The sequence below is a fragment of the Culex pipiens genome, chromosome 2 (assembly GCF_016801865.2).
Source record: "Culex pipiens pallens isolate TS chromosome 2, TS_CPP_V2, whole genome shotgun sequence".
NCBI classification, from domain to species: Eukaryota; Metazoa; Arthropoda; class Insecta; order Diptera; family Culicidae; genus Culex; species Culex pipiens.
Genome location: NC_068938.1, coordinates 223,659,426 through 223,679,925, shown reverse-complemented (window position 1 = coordinate 223,679,925; position 20,500 = coordinate 223,659,426). Strand labels below are relative to the sequence as shown.

At 37.7% G+C, this 20,500-nt stretch overlaps 1 protein-coding gene across 2 annotated transcripts in view; it reads right to left on the bottom strand.

Moving 5' to 3' along the window:
• Nucleotides 1-20,500, bottom strand: part of LOC120428250 (zinc finger protein 423 homolog) — a 110,877-nt gene that overhangs the window by 16,978 nt on the left and 73,399 nt on the right. The window contains exon 1 of one of the 2 annotated variants that reach the window (XM_039593240.2): nt 3,323-3,965. The exons of the other annotated variant lie outside the window; for it this stretch is intronic. Coding sequence (XP_039449174.1) covers nt 3,323-3,440 — 118 coding nt within the window. The 5' untranslated portion in view covers nt 3,441-3,965. Of the gene's footprint in view, nt 1-3,322; nt 3,966-20,500 lie in introns of those variants that run through there. 2 annotated transcript variants of the gene reach the window in all.

The window sequence follows — 20,500 nt, the reverse complement described above, 5'->3', positions numbered from 1 at the left end:
CTTATATGGACAAATGACCGTCACATAGTCACCGAACCTAGATGGCCCATACAGCAAAGGCACGATTCAATACGCCGAAGGTTTTGGGTTCGGGTCTCGGCACCGATGCTTTTTTTTTGATAGATGAACTATTTTTTGGGAAATGAACCCATGAGTAAAGTACTCTCGGTAATTTCGGGATTTATCCTCTCCGTCCGCACACAGTACCATTTTACTCTCCGTGCTCTTTATCCTCTGGTATGCCGATGCCCAATTCTGGGTGTAGTATAGCCAAAGTTTTTTTTTCGCTGCAAATTTTTATTTTCGTCAAATCTTATAGTTTTTGAAAACTAATGATTGCAAAACACCTGAAAGGAGCGGTCGTGGCTGAATGGTTACGATGTTCGCTTTATAAGCGAATGGTTCTGGGTTCGATACCCATCAGCTCCCAACGAGAAAGTTCTAGACTCATTGAATTTGGAATTAAAGAAAAAACTTCAAGCTCACGGCGGGGTTCGATCCCCTGTCCTTAGGATTGGCAAGCAAAATGCTTTCCACTTAACCGTGGAGCATTGGTAGCTTGAGGAGGAATTAGACTGGTATAGTTGAATCCAAGAATCGGACAAAGAGTCAAATTGAATGCAAGTTGAACAAGTCCCGCCCGTGTGGATCAATCGGACCGCGCACTGGACTCACAATTCAGAGGTCGCCGGTTCGAATCCCGCGGCGGGCGCTCTAAAATTTTTTGTGTAAATATGGGTATTCGGCGCCGTCGCTCCGTGCCATACTTTCATACACTTAGGAGCCCAGGGCGGCGAAGTCCTTGTAGATAAAAAGGAAGACACTAGTGGTTGGTACTCGCAATGGTGGCCGACAGCTATAAAGTCAACTTCGTTTTTTTGAACATCAGAACTCAAACAAGATTGCATGCAAGATTGCAAGCGCAGTTGAAATTGAATCTAAAAATACCTCGCTATAAATAGCCTGGGCGACTGATAGAATTCATCCAATAAGAGATGAGAAGAATTGAAAGTATTCCCATTAGAAATGAGAACACACGAAGAATTCGAACAACAATGCCAAAGGTCGTTACCACTCGCCTAGGGTGGCTCCTCAGACCATTCACCTTCCCAAAAACCGTCCAACTCCAAGCGAAACTTACTTGAGGATACCGTGGAGATTTTCCCTTAATACTCTTAAAAAAGTGGAGCATCAACACTTCCCGTCTTCCAATTCCCTTTCCTTGTCCCTGGTGCGCGGTGGAGATGGGAGCGGCCGGCAATGGACGGCTGCCATGGTGGTGAGAATCTGGTTTAGGTGGAATTGGTTCTATTCCCAATTATCGATTCCTAGGCAACTTGGGCTTAGACAATCATCACATCACATGGCGAAAATCCAGTCTGCAATCCGCTAAAATCACCGTCTCCTAGCGAAGCGAACTAATGATTGCAAAACACCTGAACTAGTGTAAAATACATTTTAAAACACGTTTTGGCTTATTATTTTTTTTGTGTACTTAGGTGAATATTAAAAAACAAAAACACGATGAATTGACTCATTGACTGAGCATAAGGACGCCAACAGAAAGCGAGGAATTAAATAATTTGAAGACAAATCCAATTCAAGGGGTGTTTTCGAAATTGCAAAAAATGTGTATGCACAACGTTGCAATATTCGATTTTTACACACTCCTGGTATTTGTCCAACTTTGCAGATCCTCGTTGCTTATTTTTTGTCCTTCCTTCTGAAACAACGAAACAGCCAATTTATAAACACAAAAGTGTATTGAATTCTTCTCGATCCAATCACGCCTCAATCTTAAAATTCGACAAATATAAAATTTTCGACAATTTTATTTAATTTTTTTATCCTTTTTTATTGGAAAGAAAAATTCTATAAAAATATAAAAAAATTAGTTTGTAATTTTGATTTTTTTTTGAAAATGAAGTTTTTCAGGGATAAAATTTGGCCGTTTTTTGCTAACTAGGAGAAATTCTCGTATGTTTGGCAGGTTAAGCACTCGCTCCTAACTCCATCCAATTTGCTGATTTTCACTATTTAAACTACTAACTTTGCAAAAATTTTGATAGAAACTTGCTTGCACACTTCTTATTGAGCTATTTATCACTCGATTTCAGTTGAAAACGTTTTTAATTAGCTTTCATTGAATGTCAAAGTTCTGACCTGCCAACATTAGAGGCACGCTGGAATAAGATGCTGTCCCCCACTTTCAACTAACTATATTTTCAGTAAAAATAAGCATGCAGTATTTTTTTGTAATATCCCAGACTAAGCCTCAACTTTATTTGTATCAATTGAAATGATAATGGATCATTGTTTAGCAGAAAATTTGAAGAACAAGTAAAATTTTGAAAAGTAACTGTAAAAATATGAAAAGGGCAAACGGTAGTGATATCTTTAAAAGAAGAATTAGCCAAAGACGATTAGAAATAAACATAAACTAAACAAGATAAATTAAAATAAACATGAAAAAAGAAAAACATACAACATTGAAGTGAAGTTTAGTAGTAGAACAAAATTAGCTCAAAATTACCACATTGTTGAGTTTTGAGTATTTTATAGTGATGATCAATTTTCTTCGAAAATGATCAACGGCTTCACCTTAAAAGTGCCTAAATAACTTTTCCTAACCATCTTGACGTCTCGAATTTGTGACAGGAAAACATTCCATTATTCATAAACTACTGGAGTTTTTTTTTTAAATTCCTTTACGCATGGACCCCAATTCAAACTTCGAAAAGGTTTTTTTTACTGATGAATGGTATTCGAAACTCCTTGCTTAATTTGTTTTTTTCTGCATCCGTCTTTTTTATCCAAAATATAAATCTTTTTTTCAAGGAACTTATGAGCATTGTTTATCATATGTTTATAAGACATGAAAAAAATGGAAATGTTCTACTCGTGCTGATACAATTTGAAGTACGAGAACTGCTTATAATATTTGTAAATTTAACTCCATGATCAACTTGTTTAATTTTGAAAACCCTTGCAAAATAACTCAACCCAAACATATCAATAAAATTCCTGAAAATTTCAGCCAGGATAACGCAACATTGCGCGCATTGAAGTCTCTTGAATTTTGATCCTTCCCCACCAGGCTGTAGTGTGCTGGCACCCAACTCACGTGTCCTGTGGCCCTCAGTAGGCGGTGGAGAACGAAACAAAATAACCTTTCACCACTTCCAGCAGCCGTCGCTCGCCGATCTTGCACATGCTCAGAAGATGCTTGGTTCGTTAGAGGTTTTACATAAGTTTGATGTTCTTCTAAATGGGGTACGAACATTTTTCCTGTTTTAGATTAAGATTGTCAGTAAGTTATCACCTTGGCTCATCATCGCCAGTGGATGGTTGTAGTAGTAGTCCTTGCTGCCTTGCTGAATTTTTTCGATCAATGTTTCCAGTCGCGAACTTGGCCCACGGTACAGCATTCTCATGGCCATCTATGTTTTTGCACTTGCACTTAGTTAGTTACACTGCACTTGAATTTGTTTGCTTCGATCAATTTCATAATGATTCAGTAGCTTTGTTGGTTTAGTTTCTTCGTATCTTCACTAGTTTTACTTTTTTTGTCACTTTGTCTCACATTAAAAAAAACTTGTGGGAGCCACTGTAAATCCCCTGGTGAGCTCCGAAGGCTACCACCGCACCCAACGTATCACTGGTGACTGAGCTCTGTTGGGACGTCAGCGCCCAACTATATACAAGAAAGCGTAACACATAGCATCGAACTCTATGGTCCCGAATACCGCCGCTCATCCACGGATGCGTCCTTCTAGCCAGCTAGCTAGCTTGTTTGGTGGCGTTCTTCTCTCACTCTCCGCGCGATTATCTTCTCTTAAACCCCTCGCAGCATAGCAGCAGGCCAAGGGACTATGTTGCGCTCTTATGTTGGTGCTTCTTCGTCGTTCGCAGCAGCATGCTTTGGTTCGTCGTCGTCGAAGGCGCCCGTGTCCGTCGTGCTCCGATGCCGATGCCAATGCCTACTGCGTCGCCTTGGAGAGCCAAACCCCGAGGAGAGCCAAAGGTAGCAGCAGCGCCAACTGTGTTGTGTGCTGGAATTATTTGTGTGGGGATTCCTCGCTCATTCTCTCTCTTTTTGCTTATGTTGCTCTCTTCTTTTGGCTCACACCAAAATCGTTGGAGCGCACAGATTTATGTCTTTTCTCCTCAGAGTTTTTTTTTCGTGGGTATGTTTCATGCTTTGCTTTCTTCCGCACCCGATAAAGATGATGATTGCTGGTGGTGTGTGAGTATTTTTTTTTATTTACACACATTGGTCAGACCTTCGGGTACCCCATTGGGCGTCGGTCGTCGTCACTTTTCGGCAATGGGGATTTCAGATGGGGATTTTGTACATGACTTTATGTACTCTGCCCGTTTGTTGTATTGTTGCTGTTATTTTGTTTGCTGGGGAGGTTCTCTGCAGCAAATAATGTATGCATTTATGGGCCTCGGCACCAAATTCGACGCCCTGGCTGGCAGTGAAGTGGTGTACGCGGGAAAGAGAAACGACGAAAGAAATATAACGATGCCGCCCATTTGGTGGGGCCAACCGCCCGAAATTCGCCGAACGACCCGACTCGACGACCCGAGGGTTTCTGTTTGAAGCTTGGACCTGTGCTGGTTTGCAATGTTTTGAGGTTTTGGAGACTTGGTGCACCATTTAGGCGAGTGAACAGTAAGTCTCAGAATATTTTATTATTTTTATTTTGTTGATTTTAAGTTTTAGTTCTCAAAACACAGTCCAGACTCGATTATCCGAAGTTCCGATAGTTTTTTCGGATAATCGAATCATACACAAAAATTAAGTTTACCTTATCATTCTATTTCTACCTTAAATCTAATTGGTTTGTTGCTCTTTACATTGACAAATGTTTTTTTTTAATATTTCATCAAAGTCATCTTTGATTTAAAATTTCCAAATCACTTTAGAGCAATTTTGGGGTCATATTTGAACTCAACGATTCCAAACAAGATAACGATTTTTTTTGTGAACCACGTGGACACTTTTTTATTTAAACCTCAGACATCCAGATTTTACTTCAATCGATGTCCATCCATATATAGCATTTTATGATACTTTTTGCTTCAAAATGTTGTTTGAAATCTTGAGATAGGTTTCAAAAGGTCTCATGCGCCAGTTGAAAACAAAGCGGCTTGTCGACCAGTTCTCGATCAATATACGAATTATCAAATTAAGAAATGCCTTGTTTTTTAAATGCTCTTTACTGAAAAGAACGCAAATATAATTTGGTTCAGAGAAAAAAAAAAAAAACAAGTAAGGCCGTTGCACATATTTTCCAATTCTATGTCCCTGGCCAAAGTCGAGCGGAGGGGATAACAACAGAAAAATTAAAATGGCTTTTCGTGGTTTTAAAATTTAATTGAAAAAAGTGTTTTAAAATGCTATAAACATCAGTACAGTTGTTTTACAATCTTTGATTTTTTTAAAGCTTAGTTTTGACCAAAAAAATTACGAGGCTTTAACATGTTTTTATAACTGTAACAAATAAACTGAAAATTACTATCAAAGCAGGAAACTGCATTTTGAATGGTTTTGAGTTGATTGAACGTCTTATTTAATTTAAATTTGAAAGTTTGCTGTGAAAAAAATGTCTCCTAATTTTTCAAGCCAATCAAAAGGGGGAACATTGGAAAAAAATTCCACCCTAAAGGAGAAGTCTCATAAAATTTACACAACAGATTATTTTGATCTCAATTTACGTACATATTGTTCTATTATAACTCCATTATAGTAATGACATAAATTAGTTTGAACAGACTTCTCTTAACAGCATAACATTTTTTGCTGAAAAAATTGAAATGTGAAGAAAAAATACTGTTTACTAATTTTATATTTTGGCTTTGAGGATTTCATACCATTGCGACCATATTTCATGAAAAACTGTGAGTTTTAACAATAAAACAATCACAATTTGATACAACATAATTAGTTTGTGTATTTCGATTAGTATAAGTAAATCAAAATTATGTAAACAAAACTATATAAGCGATTTTTATGGAATGTTTGATAGGATTTCATACTATACAATGAGTATTGCTATATCACAGTAAGGAATATTGTCGAAACGGTAGGCATTTTGATTATAAATGGGTAGTTCTATCGAAAATGCTTTTCCTTATGTACAAATATCTCTTTATAGTTACAAAAAAAAACCTTCAAAAATATAACCTATATGAAATAAAATTTACAAATTACGGGTGGCCGACTTACCCCCGGAGGAGGTGGCCGTCTTGACCCAAAAAAAATATTTTTACAAAAAAAAAAAATTTGCAAATAGCTCATCGCATTTTTAAAACTAGTCCCAAGGACATAATCCGAGGAAAACTTCTATTTAACATGAAAAAATATTTAAAGAAAGAAATACATATTTTTACCTAACAAAAATGCCTGTTAGTCATGAAAATTACATCCAGTTTCAAGTTGAAAAATTATTTTTTAGTTTGAGCTATTTTTATACTATTTCTAACAATAGGTTTGGTAAAGGTGACTCCGTATTCATTATTTAGCATGAGAAACAGTATTGCTAAACATTTTAGTAATATTCATTAGTATACTTAGTAAAACAGTGGATGGCCGTCTTACCCCCAGCTCCCCTATAAAGTTCAAACGTAAACTTCTGACAAAATATCAAATCGAATGATGTAAAATTGTACTATTTTAATGAATCTGAATGAAGTTTGAAGCGTAACATTCCTTCAAGTAAAACATTATAAATCGTCAAAATTCTATGAAATAATTTACAATCAATGTTTAAATCCAAAAACTTGCGTTACGTATTGGGGATCGTTCTAATCTGAGCTTCTAAATGGAGCCATATTTTGGTAAAAGCGCATGGTTTCAGTTGCAGGTGTAGTTGAAAAAGTTTTTTTCAAATCATATGTTGATTTAAATACATTAAATTTCATCGAACAAATCAAATGAATGCTAAAGAAATCCGTTCCGTTAAGAAAATAAGTCCAAATCCAAAACAATCCAACAACGTCATCTCAGTCGTTGGTAATTTTTATGATTCATGTCCAATTCAAGGATCCATTTGCTGTGATTTCAATCCATAAACGCTCCCTCACATTTCAGTGAAACAATGCACAACAGATAAAATCTCCAGTGTCGAGCACGGCTCGTAAACCGAACCTGGTTACCTGGTCCATTGAGTGCCTCTCGAAAAAATTAGCATGCGCACAAACACACACACACACACGAAATCGTTGAGAAGCCGTCACGTTGGCGGTCACAGTAGGCCAAACGTTTTCCTCCCTCTCCATCAAATCCCGGGCCAGATCAGTATCTGTGCAGAGAACCAGGTTGGTCACCCCGTCGGAGGATTGTGCTATTCCCCCGGGAGAGGTTCACCACCGCCGTCACACCCGTCGTCAGTTGGACTCTTCCGCCGAATCCAGGCTGGTTTAATTGTGTGCGAAATTGAAAAACATGTAAAGTACATTATACTGCCCTGCCCTGCCCGGTATTAATTGAAATTTGGATATGTGAAATGAATAAATTGTTGGGCACCGAAAAAGTTGCTCTCATGCAAATTTACGTTCCGTTTGGCCCCCCACTGTCGTCGTGCAGCCGGCCGGGAGATATTGTCGGGTTTGGTTGGCTTCCAAGAGGTGGTGACCAAACCGAAAAGTGCAAGAGTTTGTCGTTTGGTTCGGAAAATTCCGAAAGCAAAAAAAGAATGTCAAACCCAGTGACGTGAAATGGTGCACGAGCCATCGTAATGGAAATGCGGTGATGAAAATTTGCATTCTATCTTGCGTTTTGTATATCGTAGCTCTCGTAGCAGGCTGTGATTGCGAGTGAAATAAGCGCTGATGTTTCACGAATCTGTTGCTGTTGCTTGCTTTCGAACAGCCGCCGCCGCATGCTGCAATGTGTTGTGCATATTTTAACGGAAACCCATTTTCGGCAGTGTTTGCACTTAAATCAACACATAACGGGAATGATCGTGGGGAAAATATGCAATTTGGCTTTTCACCCTGATGTAAAAAGATTGTACTATCAATAACAGCGGAATTGGCTGATGAAAAAAGTTTTGAAAAGCGTTTTGTTGCCAAATAAAAACTTGATCTATTGTTATTATGCTGATTTATATTTTCAACGATTTATAATTGCATTAAACGATGGAATTAATTAGCAATAAATCAGTTTGTTGAACATTATGTTTTTATTTTTAATTTCAAATGAAATCGGACGTTCAAATTGTATCACAATTTACATCTCATGACTCATGACTCAGTGCATGTTTTATTCCCTCCCCTCTTCAAAATTAACCTAGAAAATGAAAGATAAAAAAAATTCTAAAATTTCATTTTTCATTCAACATTCAACTTGTAAAATCGATTTTAAACTATTCAACATATTATACAATGCTTAGTTATGTATTTTCAATCTAATTTCGTCGCCTTCGTGCTAACTTGTCGTACGTGCATTTTGAGCCAAATTGAGTTAAGAACGCCATTTTGTGCAGCTCCTTTGACCTTCGCAGATCCCCAAAATTCGATTTGAATGCTGAGATATTCAACGAAATCCGAAAAAAAACTCCGTGCATTGTTGTCACTTTACATATGAAAGTAGTTTCAATCTTGTCGTGTTATCTTGACACTCTCTGAAAATTGATGTAATTGCGACAACTGGCCAAAGAGATTTCAGGTCAGAACGCGTTTGACGCACGTATAAGTTAGACTACCGTAAACATTTGTAATTATAACTCGGGACTCCAGCAACATACTTCAACCAAACTTCGGGACAATGCACATAATGGTCAGTCAAACAAAACGTGTTTGTTATTGTTTACATTGCGTGCATTTGTTTTTGTTTATTCAACGTCAAACATTCAAACGCGTTTTTCTCAAAACGTCGATAAGATAGCGAGTGCACGACGACGTCGATTTGAGCTTTTTACAAATTTTGAATTTTGAGACCACAACCTTCGACCCCAATGCGTTACGTAATAAAAGAACGCTCTCTTAGAACATGGTCGAGATCATATTCAAGCTCAACAATCAAAAACAATCCAAAGATTTTTTTTCGTAATTCGATTATCCAAAGTATATTGTTCCGAGGCTTTCGGATAACTGAGTCATAGCTGTACAAATATTTTTTTTCTTTTTATAAGAAATTCGCACTACCCTTTCAAATAATTCAGAAGCACAAATGAACGTTAATTCTCTAGTAACCTATAAACCACTCATTTAACCACTGTTAAACAAGGGGCAATGCATCTGTCAAAGGAAATCACATTCAAACTCTAGAATTGAAATTTCCCTCTACACTCAGATAGGATCTGTTTCCACCGTAAGAGTTATATTCCCAATCGTCATTTAAAAATCAATTAACCCTCCCAAGTCGCATGCAGTCAAAAGTGGCGCAAAGCCAAAAAAAAAGTAGGGGTCGACAAACAATTTGCTCGACACAACAGTCAGCCTGTCAACATAGCAACCCGAGGCGATATGTGTTAATTATGCAAACCACACCAACAGCGCAAGCCTTTCCAGCCAGCCAGATTTCACCGCAAAACGTCACTCCAGCGCCTGTCAGTTATTGGGGAGAATTTTTCACCCTGCCAGGCGTCTCCATCGTTTGGTTGAGGAAAAAAGAGTTAACAAAAACGAAGGAAAAATAGCAACAAATGTGTGCGAAAGAGAAAACGAAGGTGGGAGAGAGCAAACGCGAGTTTCGTTTTGTACATAAAATTTTACCACGCCTCACAATTGAGAGAGTGGGAGAGGAACGAACGAACCGAGAGAGCGGGAGAGGAACGAGCAACATGTGGTTAGGTGATCGTCGCAGCATGCTTGCTGGTTGTGGAAACCGCGTGTTTAAACATAAGAGAGGGAAAAAACAAACATAAGAGAAAGAGCATTTTCCGGCCAAAAGGGGTGACTCTCCCGGCTTGCTATGTTTGGTTTGGGAGTTTTGGTGCTTTATGTACGGATGAAGAAGAAAAATGGTAAAATGCGATCAAGTTGCATTGAAATCTTTTTCGTTCTTTTGCTTTGTCCAGGTTTGATTTTTTTTCATATTTCCTTCTGTTTTGTTTGTTCGTGAAGAGTTGTGTTGTAGGTAAAAGAGTAGGTGAAATAGAGATTTAATGGTCGAAGATCACGCAATTGTTTTATGGGCATCCTTTTACTTCTAACCGCCTACTGTGGTGCCTCAGTTAAGGGTTTGTCCTTTTGAGATATAGGGGAAAAGCATGTGTTTCCATCAGACTTCTAATGATAATTCTTGATCATTTAAAGTTTGATATTGATAAATTTATTAAACAAATTGAGCCACGAACTTTTGATTTTGAATTTCTTAACCTGCCAAGGATATATGCGTTCCCCTAAGTTCTATTCATGCTCCTTTGCACAAACACAACCCACTAACATACAGTTTTAAATGCTTTCCAAACATTTATTATATTGCTAATTTCACGTTATGAATGAGGGGGCCTCGTTTCGGTTTCGGGTTCTGTGTGTGAGCCACTGCATCCTTCCGCCAGGGCGAGTGGTCGTTTTGTGTGCGCCTTCCGATGGCGGAAATTTAGCCCTATAAATTAAGGAAGCAGCTTAGGCAGCAAGAAAGAACCATTAAAATCGTGCGCAGCATTGCATGCTGTCTTCTTTGAGGATAATAGAAAATAGCTGGGACAGGCCCCGGTGTAAATAATACATGCTGGGTTATCCTTGTGAGGTGAGATTTGGGAAAAGGATTTAAAATCGGAGCATTAAACGATTTCGCAAGATACGCTGAGTAGAGTTTGTACACGAAAACACATTTAATTAATGACTGAGTATTTATAGTGCTTGCAATTCAAGTTGAAACAGCTAGAATTTAAGGATAAACGAGTCCATTAATACAGTTGCTCATTCAAGGATCTTCCAGACAAAAACAATTTATCAACTTTGCTCATAAAACCCATGAGCTCCCAAATGACTAATCAATGTCAAAACATCAAATCATCGCCTGCAGGAATCACTCAACACTTACAAAAATAGCCTAACCATTAATCACGATCAGATTCGATTGCACAGGCGCCTCACCCAAAGAACTCCCTTCGACCGATCTAACAGGTAGCATCCAGCAGGGGCAAAAGAGATGTCAACCAATCACTGTTCCTTAATTATATACCTGCCGGAGATTCCAAAAACCTGTCACCAGCGCCGGTCCGTCAGTCCGTTTGTCCACCGCATCCAAATCAACTTGACTCGTCGCCAATCTCATCATCAATCCTGACCATTCCGAACAGGTCACCCCCCACCAGGAGCAAGGTCCAAACCCATCAGTAATGGGTCGTCATCGAGTGAGTTGACAAAATATTCTCTCCTTCTTCTGACAGACACACACGGAACTTGGAACGACCTTCTTTAAACTTTTCGACAGCGCAGGTAATGGGCAGAACCGCCACCACCGCCGGGTTGCATTTCAGCAGGAGCAATCCAACGTGATTAAAAATTGATCGCAGCAGGCCAGAATCTGGGCCTCCGACATCGGTAGAAATCGGTGGCAATTGCGATTTCCGTGAAAAACTTTTCCAGTGTTCGGTGTGGTAAGCTGGTCGGGATGAATTTTTAATCGACCATCAGGTCCGACTCCCTCTGTCCCGCTGTCACCCTTGCTCAACGCCCGGTTGGACGGACGGATGGATGGATGGGTAGAATTTGATTGTGGACCTCCATCATCGCGTAGAGGTCAGGAAAGAAACGATTTTCGGAAGTAGTTTGGCTTGTTGATATGCAAAGTCAGAATTGTTGAAAGTGACGGCAGAAGATGTCTCATAGAATTAAGAATCGTACACGGAGAAAAAAGAGTTCCCAAAATCGTGAACAAGCGATCATGAAAATGGGAACCATGAACAAAGTGTTCAAATTCTATGGTACGATTTTGAAAAACGTTCCCATTTTTATGAACGCTTGTTCATGATTTTGGGAACTCTTTTTTCTCCGTGTACAATCTCATTTGGACGCAAGCAAAGTTTTTTTTTTAATATTTAAAGTGTTTGTTATATGGAGAAAAGTATATTGGCAGCAACATGAATTTATGAAGACTTGTTTATTCACATTATATTTACTGCCGTTCTACGCATAGTTGTCCCATGTCAGTTTTGGACGGTTTTGACTTTATGACATTTTTGAGTTTAGTTTGGTATGTACTTTAAGAAAAACACATAAAATCTGGTACTTTGTTCGGAAACTCATTAAAAACAACACCAAGTCTGTTTGTCCCATCGTTAAACTTCTACGCATGATTGTCCCACCAAGTATTTTCTTTAGTTTAGTTTGTTTGTACTTTAAGAATCATTAGTTTTACTGAACGTTTTGTCTTGTTTACCTGTTGTATAGCAAGAGAATCACAAATAAGGGTTATAAACTGCTAACTGGGGCGATTAGGGACACATAGGGCGAATAGGAATGCACGGGACAATTATGCGTAGAAACACAGAAATCGTTCGAAAAATTTCAATCCCGTTTTTCTCAGTTGCACTTTTTTGAACATGGGACAATTATGCGTAGAACGGCAGTTTATCGTAAAAAAAAATTAAAATATTATTTAAAAGTGAAAAGTTATTCAATGTTCGGTTAAATTTCGCGAGAAATTATCGGATTGTGAAGCTTGATCTTAAGTCGAAGCCGAAAGCAAATCTTATACTTTTCTTTAGTAACAAAGGCAAAAATATAGATATTTTTTGAAGTTTATGTCCCTTTACTCTGACCAAAGTCGAGGGTGGGGGGGGCAAAAAAATAAAAAAGTATAAAAATTGAAATTACGAGCCATGGTTTTAACATTTTAATGAAAAAAGTGTTTTAAAATGCATAATACACCTGTCCAGTTGTTTTGTCATCATTAGTTTCCGAAATATCTAAGTATTGACGATAATTTCAGTTTTTGCGAAAAATATAATTTTTGCGGTGCTGTTCATTGGAATTTCATACAAATTCAAAACATTTTTAAACAAGCCCAAATATGCTTAATATGATTATCAATGCAGAAAAATGTATTTTAGATTGTTTTTTGTTAATTAGACTTCTATTTTCATGGAAATTTTGAAGTTTTTTGGAAAAAAATTGTTTGCCCCCTGATTTTTCAGACCAATTTTGAAAGGGGGCGACATAAACTTTAAAAAATATTTGCAACGGCTTTAAAAGTTTTTTTTGAATCCACAAATTCGCCAAACACTTTTTCATTATGTCTTTCATGACAAACATCTTCTACAGTTAAGCATTAAATTTACCTTAACAATCTAACTTCTCGTATTTTTTCATTTCAAACAATATTTTATTCAGTTTTCAAATATTTTGATCGAGTTTTTGAAATATGTCTGCTTTGTTTGGGCACCTTTCATATAATACAATGATTTTTTTTTATGTTTTCATTTATGGCATTATTTTTGTGTTATGGTTTTAGCTTGCATAATGACTTCGGTAAAAAGTGATTTCACATCACTAAAAATTGTTTTAAATTATACGATAAAATATCATCATCATACAATCAGGTTAAATTTTATTCATAACTAACCTTTTACGACTTTGGTAGCTCCAGTGCTTTTTTACTTTATTTTTACTTCAAACTGTAATTTCTCGAAATTGAACTAATTCTCCATGTACAATCCTCTTTGAGATATTGAATTATACCAATTAAATTTTCATTTGATTTGGTTTTGTTAAACAAAACCTTAAACAAAAGCCTCAGTCTGATCTTGGTGGGAAGGGATTTATTAACTTATTTTCAAATGTTATATGACCAAATTTTTATAAAAAAATCAGAATTTAATTAAAAATAAATTATGAATTTAATTAAAAATAAATTATCAATTAATTAATTAATTTATTTGAAATTTTCAGACTTCAGACTTTCCCGGGACGGGAAATTGGGCGCTCTAAGATTCGGCTTATAATTTTACATTTTTTTCTTGGGATATTGTAACCTTGTAAAAAATAATAGAAAAAGTATTTTTCTGAAAAAATATTCCTTTATTTTTCCAGTTTAGGCTGGTACCAATTTTATTTAAAGTTTTTGCCTCCCTCCCTTCATAATTGGCCCGAAAATCAGGGAGCAAAAACATTTTTTTTTCAAAAAACTTTAAAATTTTAATGGAAATTAAAGTGCAATCAGCTGAAATCAACTTAAGATGCATTTCCCTGCGTTTAGAATCATTTTTAGCATGTTTGAGTTGATTTAAAAATCTTTGAAATTTTGAAAATTTTCGATGTTTAGTATCACAGAACGGCTTTTTTTTGCTAAAATTGTTGTTTTCGTCAAATTTTACATTTTTTTTTAAAGCAATGATTGCAAATCAACTGAACTAGTGTAAAATGCGTTTTAAAACATTTTTTTTATGCAAATGTTGAAAGTATGCTTTGTTATTTCGATATTTTTAATTTTTATTTGTTTGCCCCCTTTGAAAAATATTTGTATCGGCCTTATTTCTTTTCCTGAACAAATAATCCTTAAAAAAATAATTAAGCAATAATATTTTGTTATGCTAAAGCATACAAAACAATTTTTTTAATTCATAATTAGAATTTTGAATTTAAGAAGTTTTTTTTTATTGAGACGCTCAACTAGTAATTGATCGATTTTTAGAAAACAAAAACGCCGCGGGCTTGATGACACTGTTTTGCGTTTCGGAGGTTAGGCAGCCCTGCTTTAAACCAAATTTATCCGTAACCCAACTCAAAGTTTTGCAATCATTTTAAAATGTTTGATCTCTCTAAAATATTGTGTCGGCTCTTTGTAACAGGAAGTATTCATAAGTGGTCCCTAACAATAAACCACCCGTTCCAATTCCAAGCTTCAAATCCAGTTCACGACATAACCCCACACCACGGTGCGCTGCCATCCAGCAACCGCTCAAAAGCATCATCCAGCAGCGGCCCGCGGGGGCCAAAGGACAGATTTAATCGTTCTCGCTAATCCTTCCTTGTTAACCAGCAGCATTGTCATCACCTTTGCTTCTCGCCGGTGTGCGGTGATGGTGCCGCCGCCGCCGCCGCCACAGTAATCATATAACGATGAGTAATGAATAACAATTACCAGGTCCGAGCCCGAGCCGCAGCGCAGCTCAGCTAATCCATCGTCTTATGGTGTTTATTGTGCTTCTGCTGAATCTGTGAATGGCACCAGGGTCGCGAACGGAACGTGAAAGATGCTGCCAGCATGCAGATCCCTTCTTTTCGCGGTTCGCGAACGCAACAGTCCATGCCGAAATATCGCCGTTTCTACTTGGTCTAGTTTGAGCGTGTGCACCTCTGCGGGTTTACAACTAGCGACGCCAACTGCGACGACTGCAACGTGCTATGGCATTCCACGCGCGCAAAACTGCATCTAGTTCTTCGCGGGCCTGCTTGGATCTGGCACGTCGTCGTTGCTTGACCCTTTGGCAGCGCTGTTTCAGTTTTCTGTTCGCGCGCGCGTGTTCTTCTCTGCTCCATGGCTAACTGGGACCACATATCATAGAACAGCCAGCACGCGTTACATAATGTGGTCTGTGTTCTCCTTTGACTTGGCGCGAGCGCGAAAAAATACAACAAGTTAGCTCAAAATAAAGCACCGCGCCGACGACTGCAGCGGCTATGTTTATGGGTCCGGTTATGCTGTTGAACCCGTAGAGAGCCCGTATGTTGTTGGCGGCGCGCGTAATTGTTTTGCATCTACCCGGGAGAACCGGTGCTATCATTATCATCTTTCTTTCGCGCGCGAGGAACATTCGGAGTGGCACGATGACCTCCGGCTCGTTTTGACTGCGGGTTCAGAAACGGAACCGCGCGGGCCAAAACATGCAGAACGGAACGCGCCGGTGTCCAGTTTTTCGGGGAGGGTTCAAATGTTTACGAGTATGTTTTCTCCGTACGCGAGGACATAAACCTCAAGTGTGATTTTATTGAATAAAGTCATAAAACGCCCGAGCGAATATTACTGTGGACCTCCAACCCTCGCTCGGCTCGGTCGGTGCTCCGGTTAAGGTCCAGCAGCAGTCCGCGCTGTCGTGTACGTTGTGTGTTCGAGCAAGCAACAATGAGTGCAATAAAAACATCATTGTTGTCATCATCACCAGCAGAAATGAGTCCACTTTTGCTGTGGAGTTTGGTCAGGCGCGGCAGATGAAAGGTGTTGATCCTATAAACACAGCAAAGATGCTACCCTTACAGCGGAGGAACTTATCTAGCAATGTTAATCATGTTCAAACACGAATGACACAATTCTGAAATTAGATTATTTTAAAAACTTGAATGATTCATTTTTAAGCTGATATCTTTTTTAAAGTTACGTTTTTAAGGCTAGAACTGTTTGTTTGAGTTTTAACCGAGCGTCAACCCAGTTATAGAACAAGGGCTGTAAGTTGGATGTTGATTTAACCCAAACATTTTTTTTATAATTCTGAAAGGAGACAGTCCTTATTTAATCAAAATCAGCTTTGTTTGACTTATTGATACACAGCAATTCCCAACGAAAACAACACGATTCGAAAAAGTGGTCCGATTGGGCCCATAATTGGAATGGGGGTTTCTTGGCCAAAATAATTAGACCCGTTTTTCGTTTGGCCATTACGGTTACCTACGCCGTGTTAGGGTGGTCCAAAAACTTCAGTTTGCAATTAAAAAAAATAGGCTTGTTTTCAAAAAATCATAACTTTGCGGCATTTCAACCGATTTAAGCTCTCTGGACGCAAATGAACGGTGATTGATTGCACTTTTAGAAACATTTAACATTAAATCAAAACATCATATGGAGCCTAACATTTCAAAAGGGCACAAAACTTTTGTAAACACTCACTCAAATGACAGTTGGTATAAGGTGTGAGAGGAATACACTCTTGTTTACAAAAGTTTTGTGCCCTGATGAAATGGAAAGCACGATATCTTGAATTAGGCCTACACTCCAGAGATGTTAAAAGTTCACTCTATAAATTAGAAGAAGGCACCAACCATCTAAAGGTGGATTAAGTAGCGTTTGAGTTATATCCACTAAACATAATTTTTAGTTCATAACGTGTCTTTTTACTTGTAAAAGTCGTGACTAAGCTTGACCATCTTTGCAAATTTTTTTGTTTTTTTAAGGTGTAACTATTTTTTTGGAAAGTCCTACAATTTCGCCGAAGACAATGGGTATTTTTCCCCTACGAAGACAAATGCTTAAAAGTAATCAAGGGTGAAAAATAAAAAAAATGTAGCACACTATAGAGAGCCTATATGGAGAGGCGAAATGTCACTCTCAGGGTTCCAATCGAACTGTCAAATCGGGGTTCCAATCCACTATGGTACATTGGGTGGCCAAGTTTCAAAAAAGTGACCTTCTCCAAATATTTTTTGGTATTTTTTTCTCGAAAGTAAACATTCTAACTAAGAAAAATCCAAATTTTCAAAGCTCTAAGTTTGTTCATTACGGAGATACGCAAGCTGAAAGTCAAAAAATAGAGTAAAAAACTAGCGTTTTTTGTAAAAAAGGCTGATTGTTTAATTTTAACATAGCTCAGCCATTTTAAATGTTTTATTAGGACAAATATACATCGTTGGAATGGTAATGAGATAAACTTGAAACTATTAATAGATAAAATGTTGTTTCCAAACCAAAAACTGAAGTTTTCATCGAATAACTGGAGCATTTTTTTGACAAATCATATTTTTTTGTGTTTGTTAATCGAGTACTTTTTTTGCTAACCGATGCTAAACATGAAACTAAGATCACTTGAAAGATTGGATTATAATCTAACATTGCTGAAATTTCCAGCCTGCGATTTTTTGCGTTTTCGGAGATATGCCATTTTGAACATTTACGTTTTATCAAAATTTGCTGCAATCTACATATGCGCCCGTTTATTTCACTTGCTTTGCTACCTACTTCGTGGGCATCGTCGCTTCAAAAATCAATACCTGGTTTCAAGAAGTTCGAAATGACTTTATTGGAATTTTCTGTTGCCTACATTGAGTACCTTAGTCAAAATAAGGTATTCGTACCGAAGTTTCTCAAGCGAAACTGGAGAATCTCAGTTTGATACCGGAAAAAGTATTCAGCAAAATGTTGACTTAGCATGATGAATTTCTGCGATCAATCCATGAAACTGATTCACATTTAAGTTCTATGTTGGTTAGTATAAAACATCATAAAAAATACCTTTAACATATCCTGAAGCTGTCACAAACTCTATTTTTATCGTTTTACTTCATAGTTAATATTTTGAATAAAATTAATTTTTCTGTTTGGGTAGGGGGGGGGGGGGGTCTCAAGTTATATGGCATGGACTCACAAAAAGAAACACACAACAGTAAATAATAAATATTTGACTTAAAATGAATTTATTACGCTTAACAAAATTTTGTTGGAGGGGAGGAGAGGGGGGGGGGGGGTGAAAGAAACAGGAGGGAGGGGTTGTGTCCTTAAAGTGGGGATGTATTAGCTTATCCATAATTTAATAATATAAACTTGCAATACAATATATACGCAATTCTGTTGCACTTGCAAATGTATGAAAAGACTATTTATTATAAACAATCAACTATTGAAAAACATGAAAAGTCATAAAAATCGACGTATATCATTTCAATACCATACAATTACCCAAATTTGTATGAAAAAACATTTAAAAAGCAAAAAAATAATTTGGCCGCCTGTTTGTATGGAGATGGCCCATAGTACAATCGAGCAACAAGATCATGCAAGAACAAGGTTGGAATTAATTTAAAATGGTTTTGGCAAAAAAACGAGACTTCTAACAATTACAAGTCTTGCAAAACTGTTGTTGATAATAATCTGGTAGTTTTTGTTATGTTTGTGCTTGTTCGGTATAAAAAAGTGCCAGCACGAAAGAAAAACTACAAGTTTTTCAACCTTAAATTTGAATGACTTTGGGTGTTTGAAATTTCTCCCAGAACATTTCATTTCCCTATGTAGGTCCCTAGCACACTAGCGTGCCCAGATCCTCTAGGAAGGTGGGGCAACAATAAGAGCATTTTGAAAATTTCGTCGTTTATGGACACCCCCTTAGCAATTGTAGAACAAATTTCTGGAACATGGGGCAGGCGAGGGCAGAAAATATAAAAATTTAAATAACACGCCATGGTCTCAAAACTTGGCTAAAAAAGTTTTTTAAAGTGCAAACCCGATTTTTTGCTTTACTTAATAAAAGAACGCTCCCTAATTGTTTTCAGTGTGGTTTGACCTCTAAAATTTAGAAGTTTTTTGAAAAAAAAAATTGTCCCCTGATATTTTGTACCGGTTTTGAAGGGGAGGGGGGGAGGGGGGGGACTGTACTGCTGTATAATGCATTTTCCATTTTTTTTGCATTGAAACGTTGAAATTCTGTCATTTGTATTTTTTTGCCTTCCTCACCTCACTGAGGCAAGGCTATAAAATCACTCGAAAAATGAACTTCTTAAATACGACTCCAAGATATACCTTCACGTATACCTATCGACTCAGAATCAAATTCTGAACAAATGTCTGTGGGGATGTGTGTAGACATGATTTTTTTCCACACGATTATCTCAGAACTGGCTGAACCGATTTTGGCCGGATCCGCCTTATTCTGTTCGTTTTGGGGTCCCCTAAGACCCTATTAAATTTTATTCAGTTTAGTTAGGTATTTAAAAAGTTATGCCAAGAAACAGATTTTAGTAGATACAAAAAAGGGTGATTTTTTGCCTAACCTCAAAAGGCCGGGTCTTTTTGTTTACGTGCGAGAGTCGCGCCAGATGCGAAACGCCCGGTTGCCACATTGCTTCAAATGAGAGTCTGCATGTTTTCTGGAAAAGTCTGTATCAGGTATATATTTTAAGCATAAACTTATTTTCATTATTACTTTGTAAATGTGAGGAAGGCACCACCCACCTAATGGTGGATTAAGAATCGTTTTATATTGAAAAATCTAAACTTATGATAGGTCAAGGAAGCGGAAAAAAAAGATTTGAAAACGAATGACACTTTCAGAAGAATTTCCCTGAAATGTGTTCTGCTCCTTATCACCGTAACAACAAAATGCAATCAGCAAGAGTGATCTGTTCTACGCCAAGGAAAGTCCTCAAGAACTCAAGCAGTCACTCGTGTACTGCCCATTATGTGTGTATTCATGTGCAATTGTTATTGTTTTAATACTGTTTTTATTATTAATAACTCGCGCATAATTTCGACATAATCGTAAGGTAAATGGGTACAACAAGACAATATGGTACACTTTTATGGACTCGTAAAAAGTGGCTGTCGGTCTGTTCCGTCCTCATCCTGCTGCCACTTTGGACGGCTCGAAAAACGTTAAAAGAACAAGAAATTTAGGGGGGGGGGGGAGGGGGGTGAGGGTGTCTCTGCTGGGGTCAGCGGAGGGAAGAAATTGAGATCATTGCACCGCTATACACACGTCCGACGTGCATTTTTTGTTGCTCTCTTTCTGGTTGGTTTCGGACACAACAATGACAAGATGTGAGCTTTATGATCTTTCCCCGTGTCTTCTGACTTGATTTCGACAGTGACTGACGAGTGCGACACCGCCTCGCGACA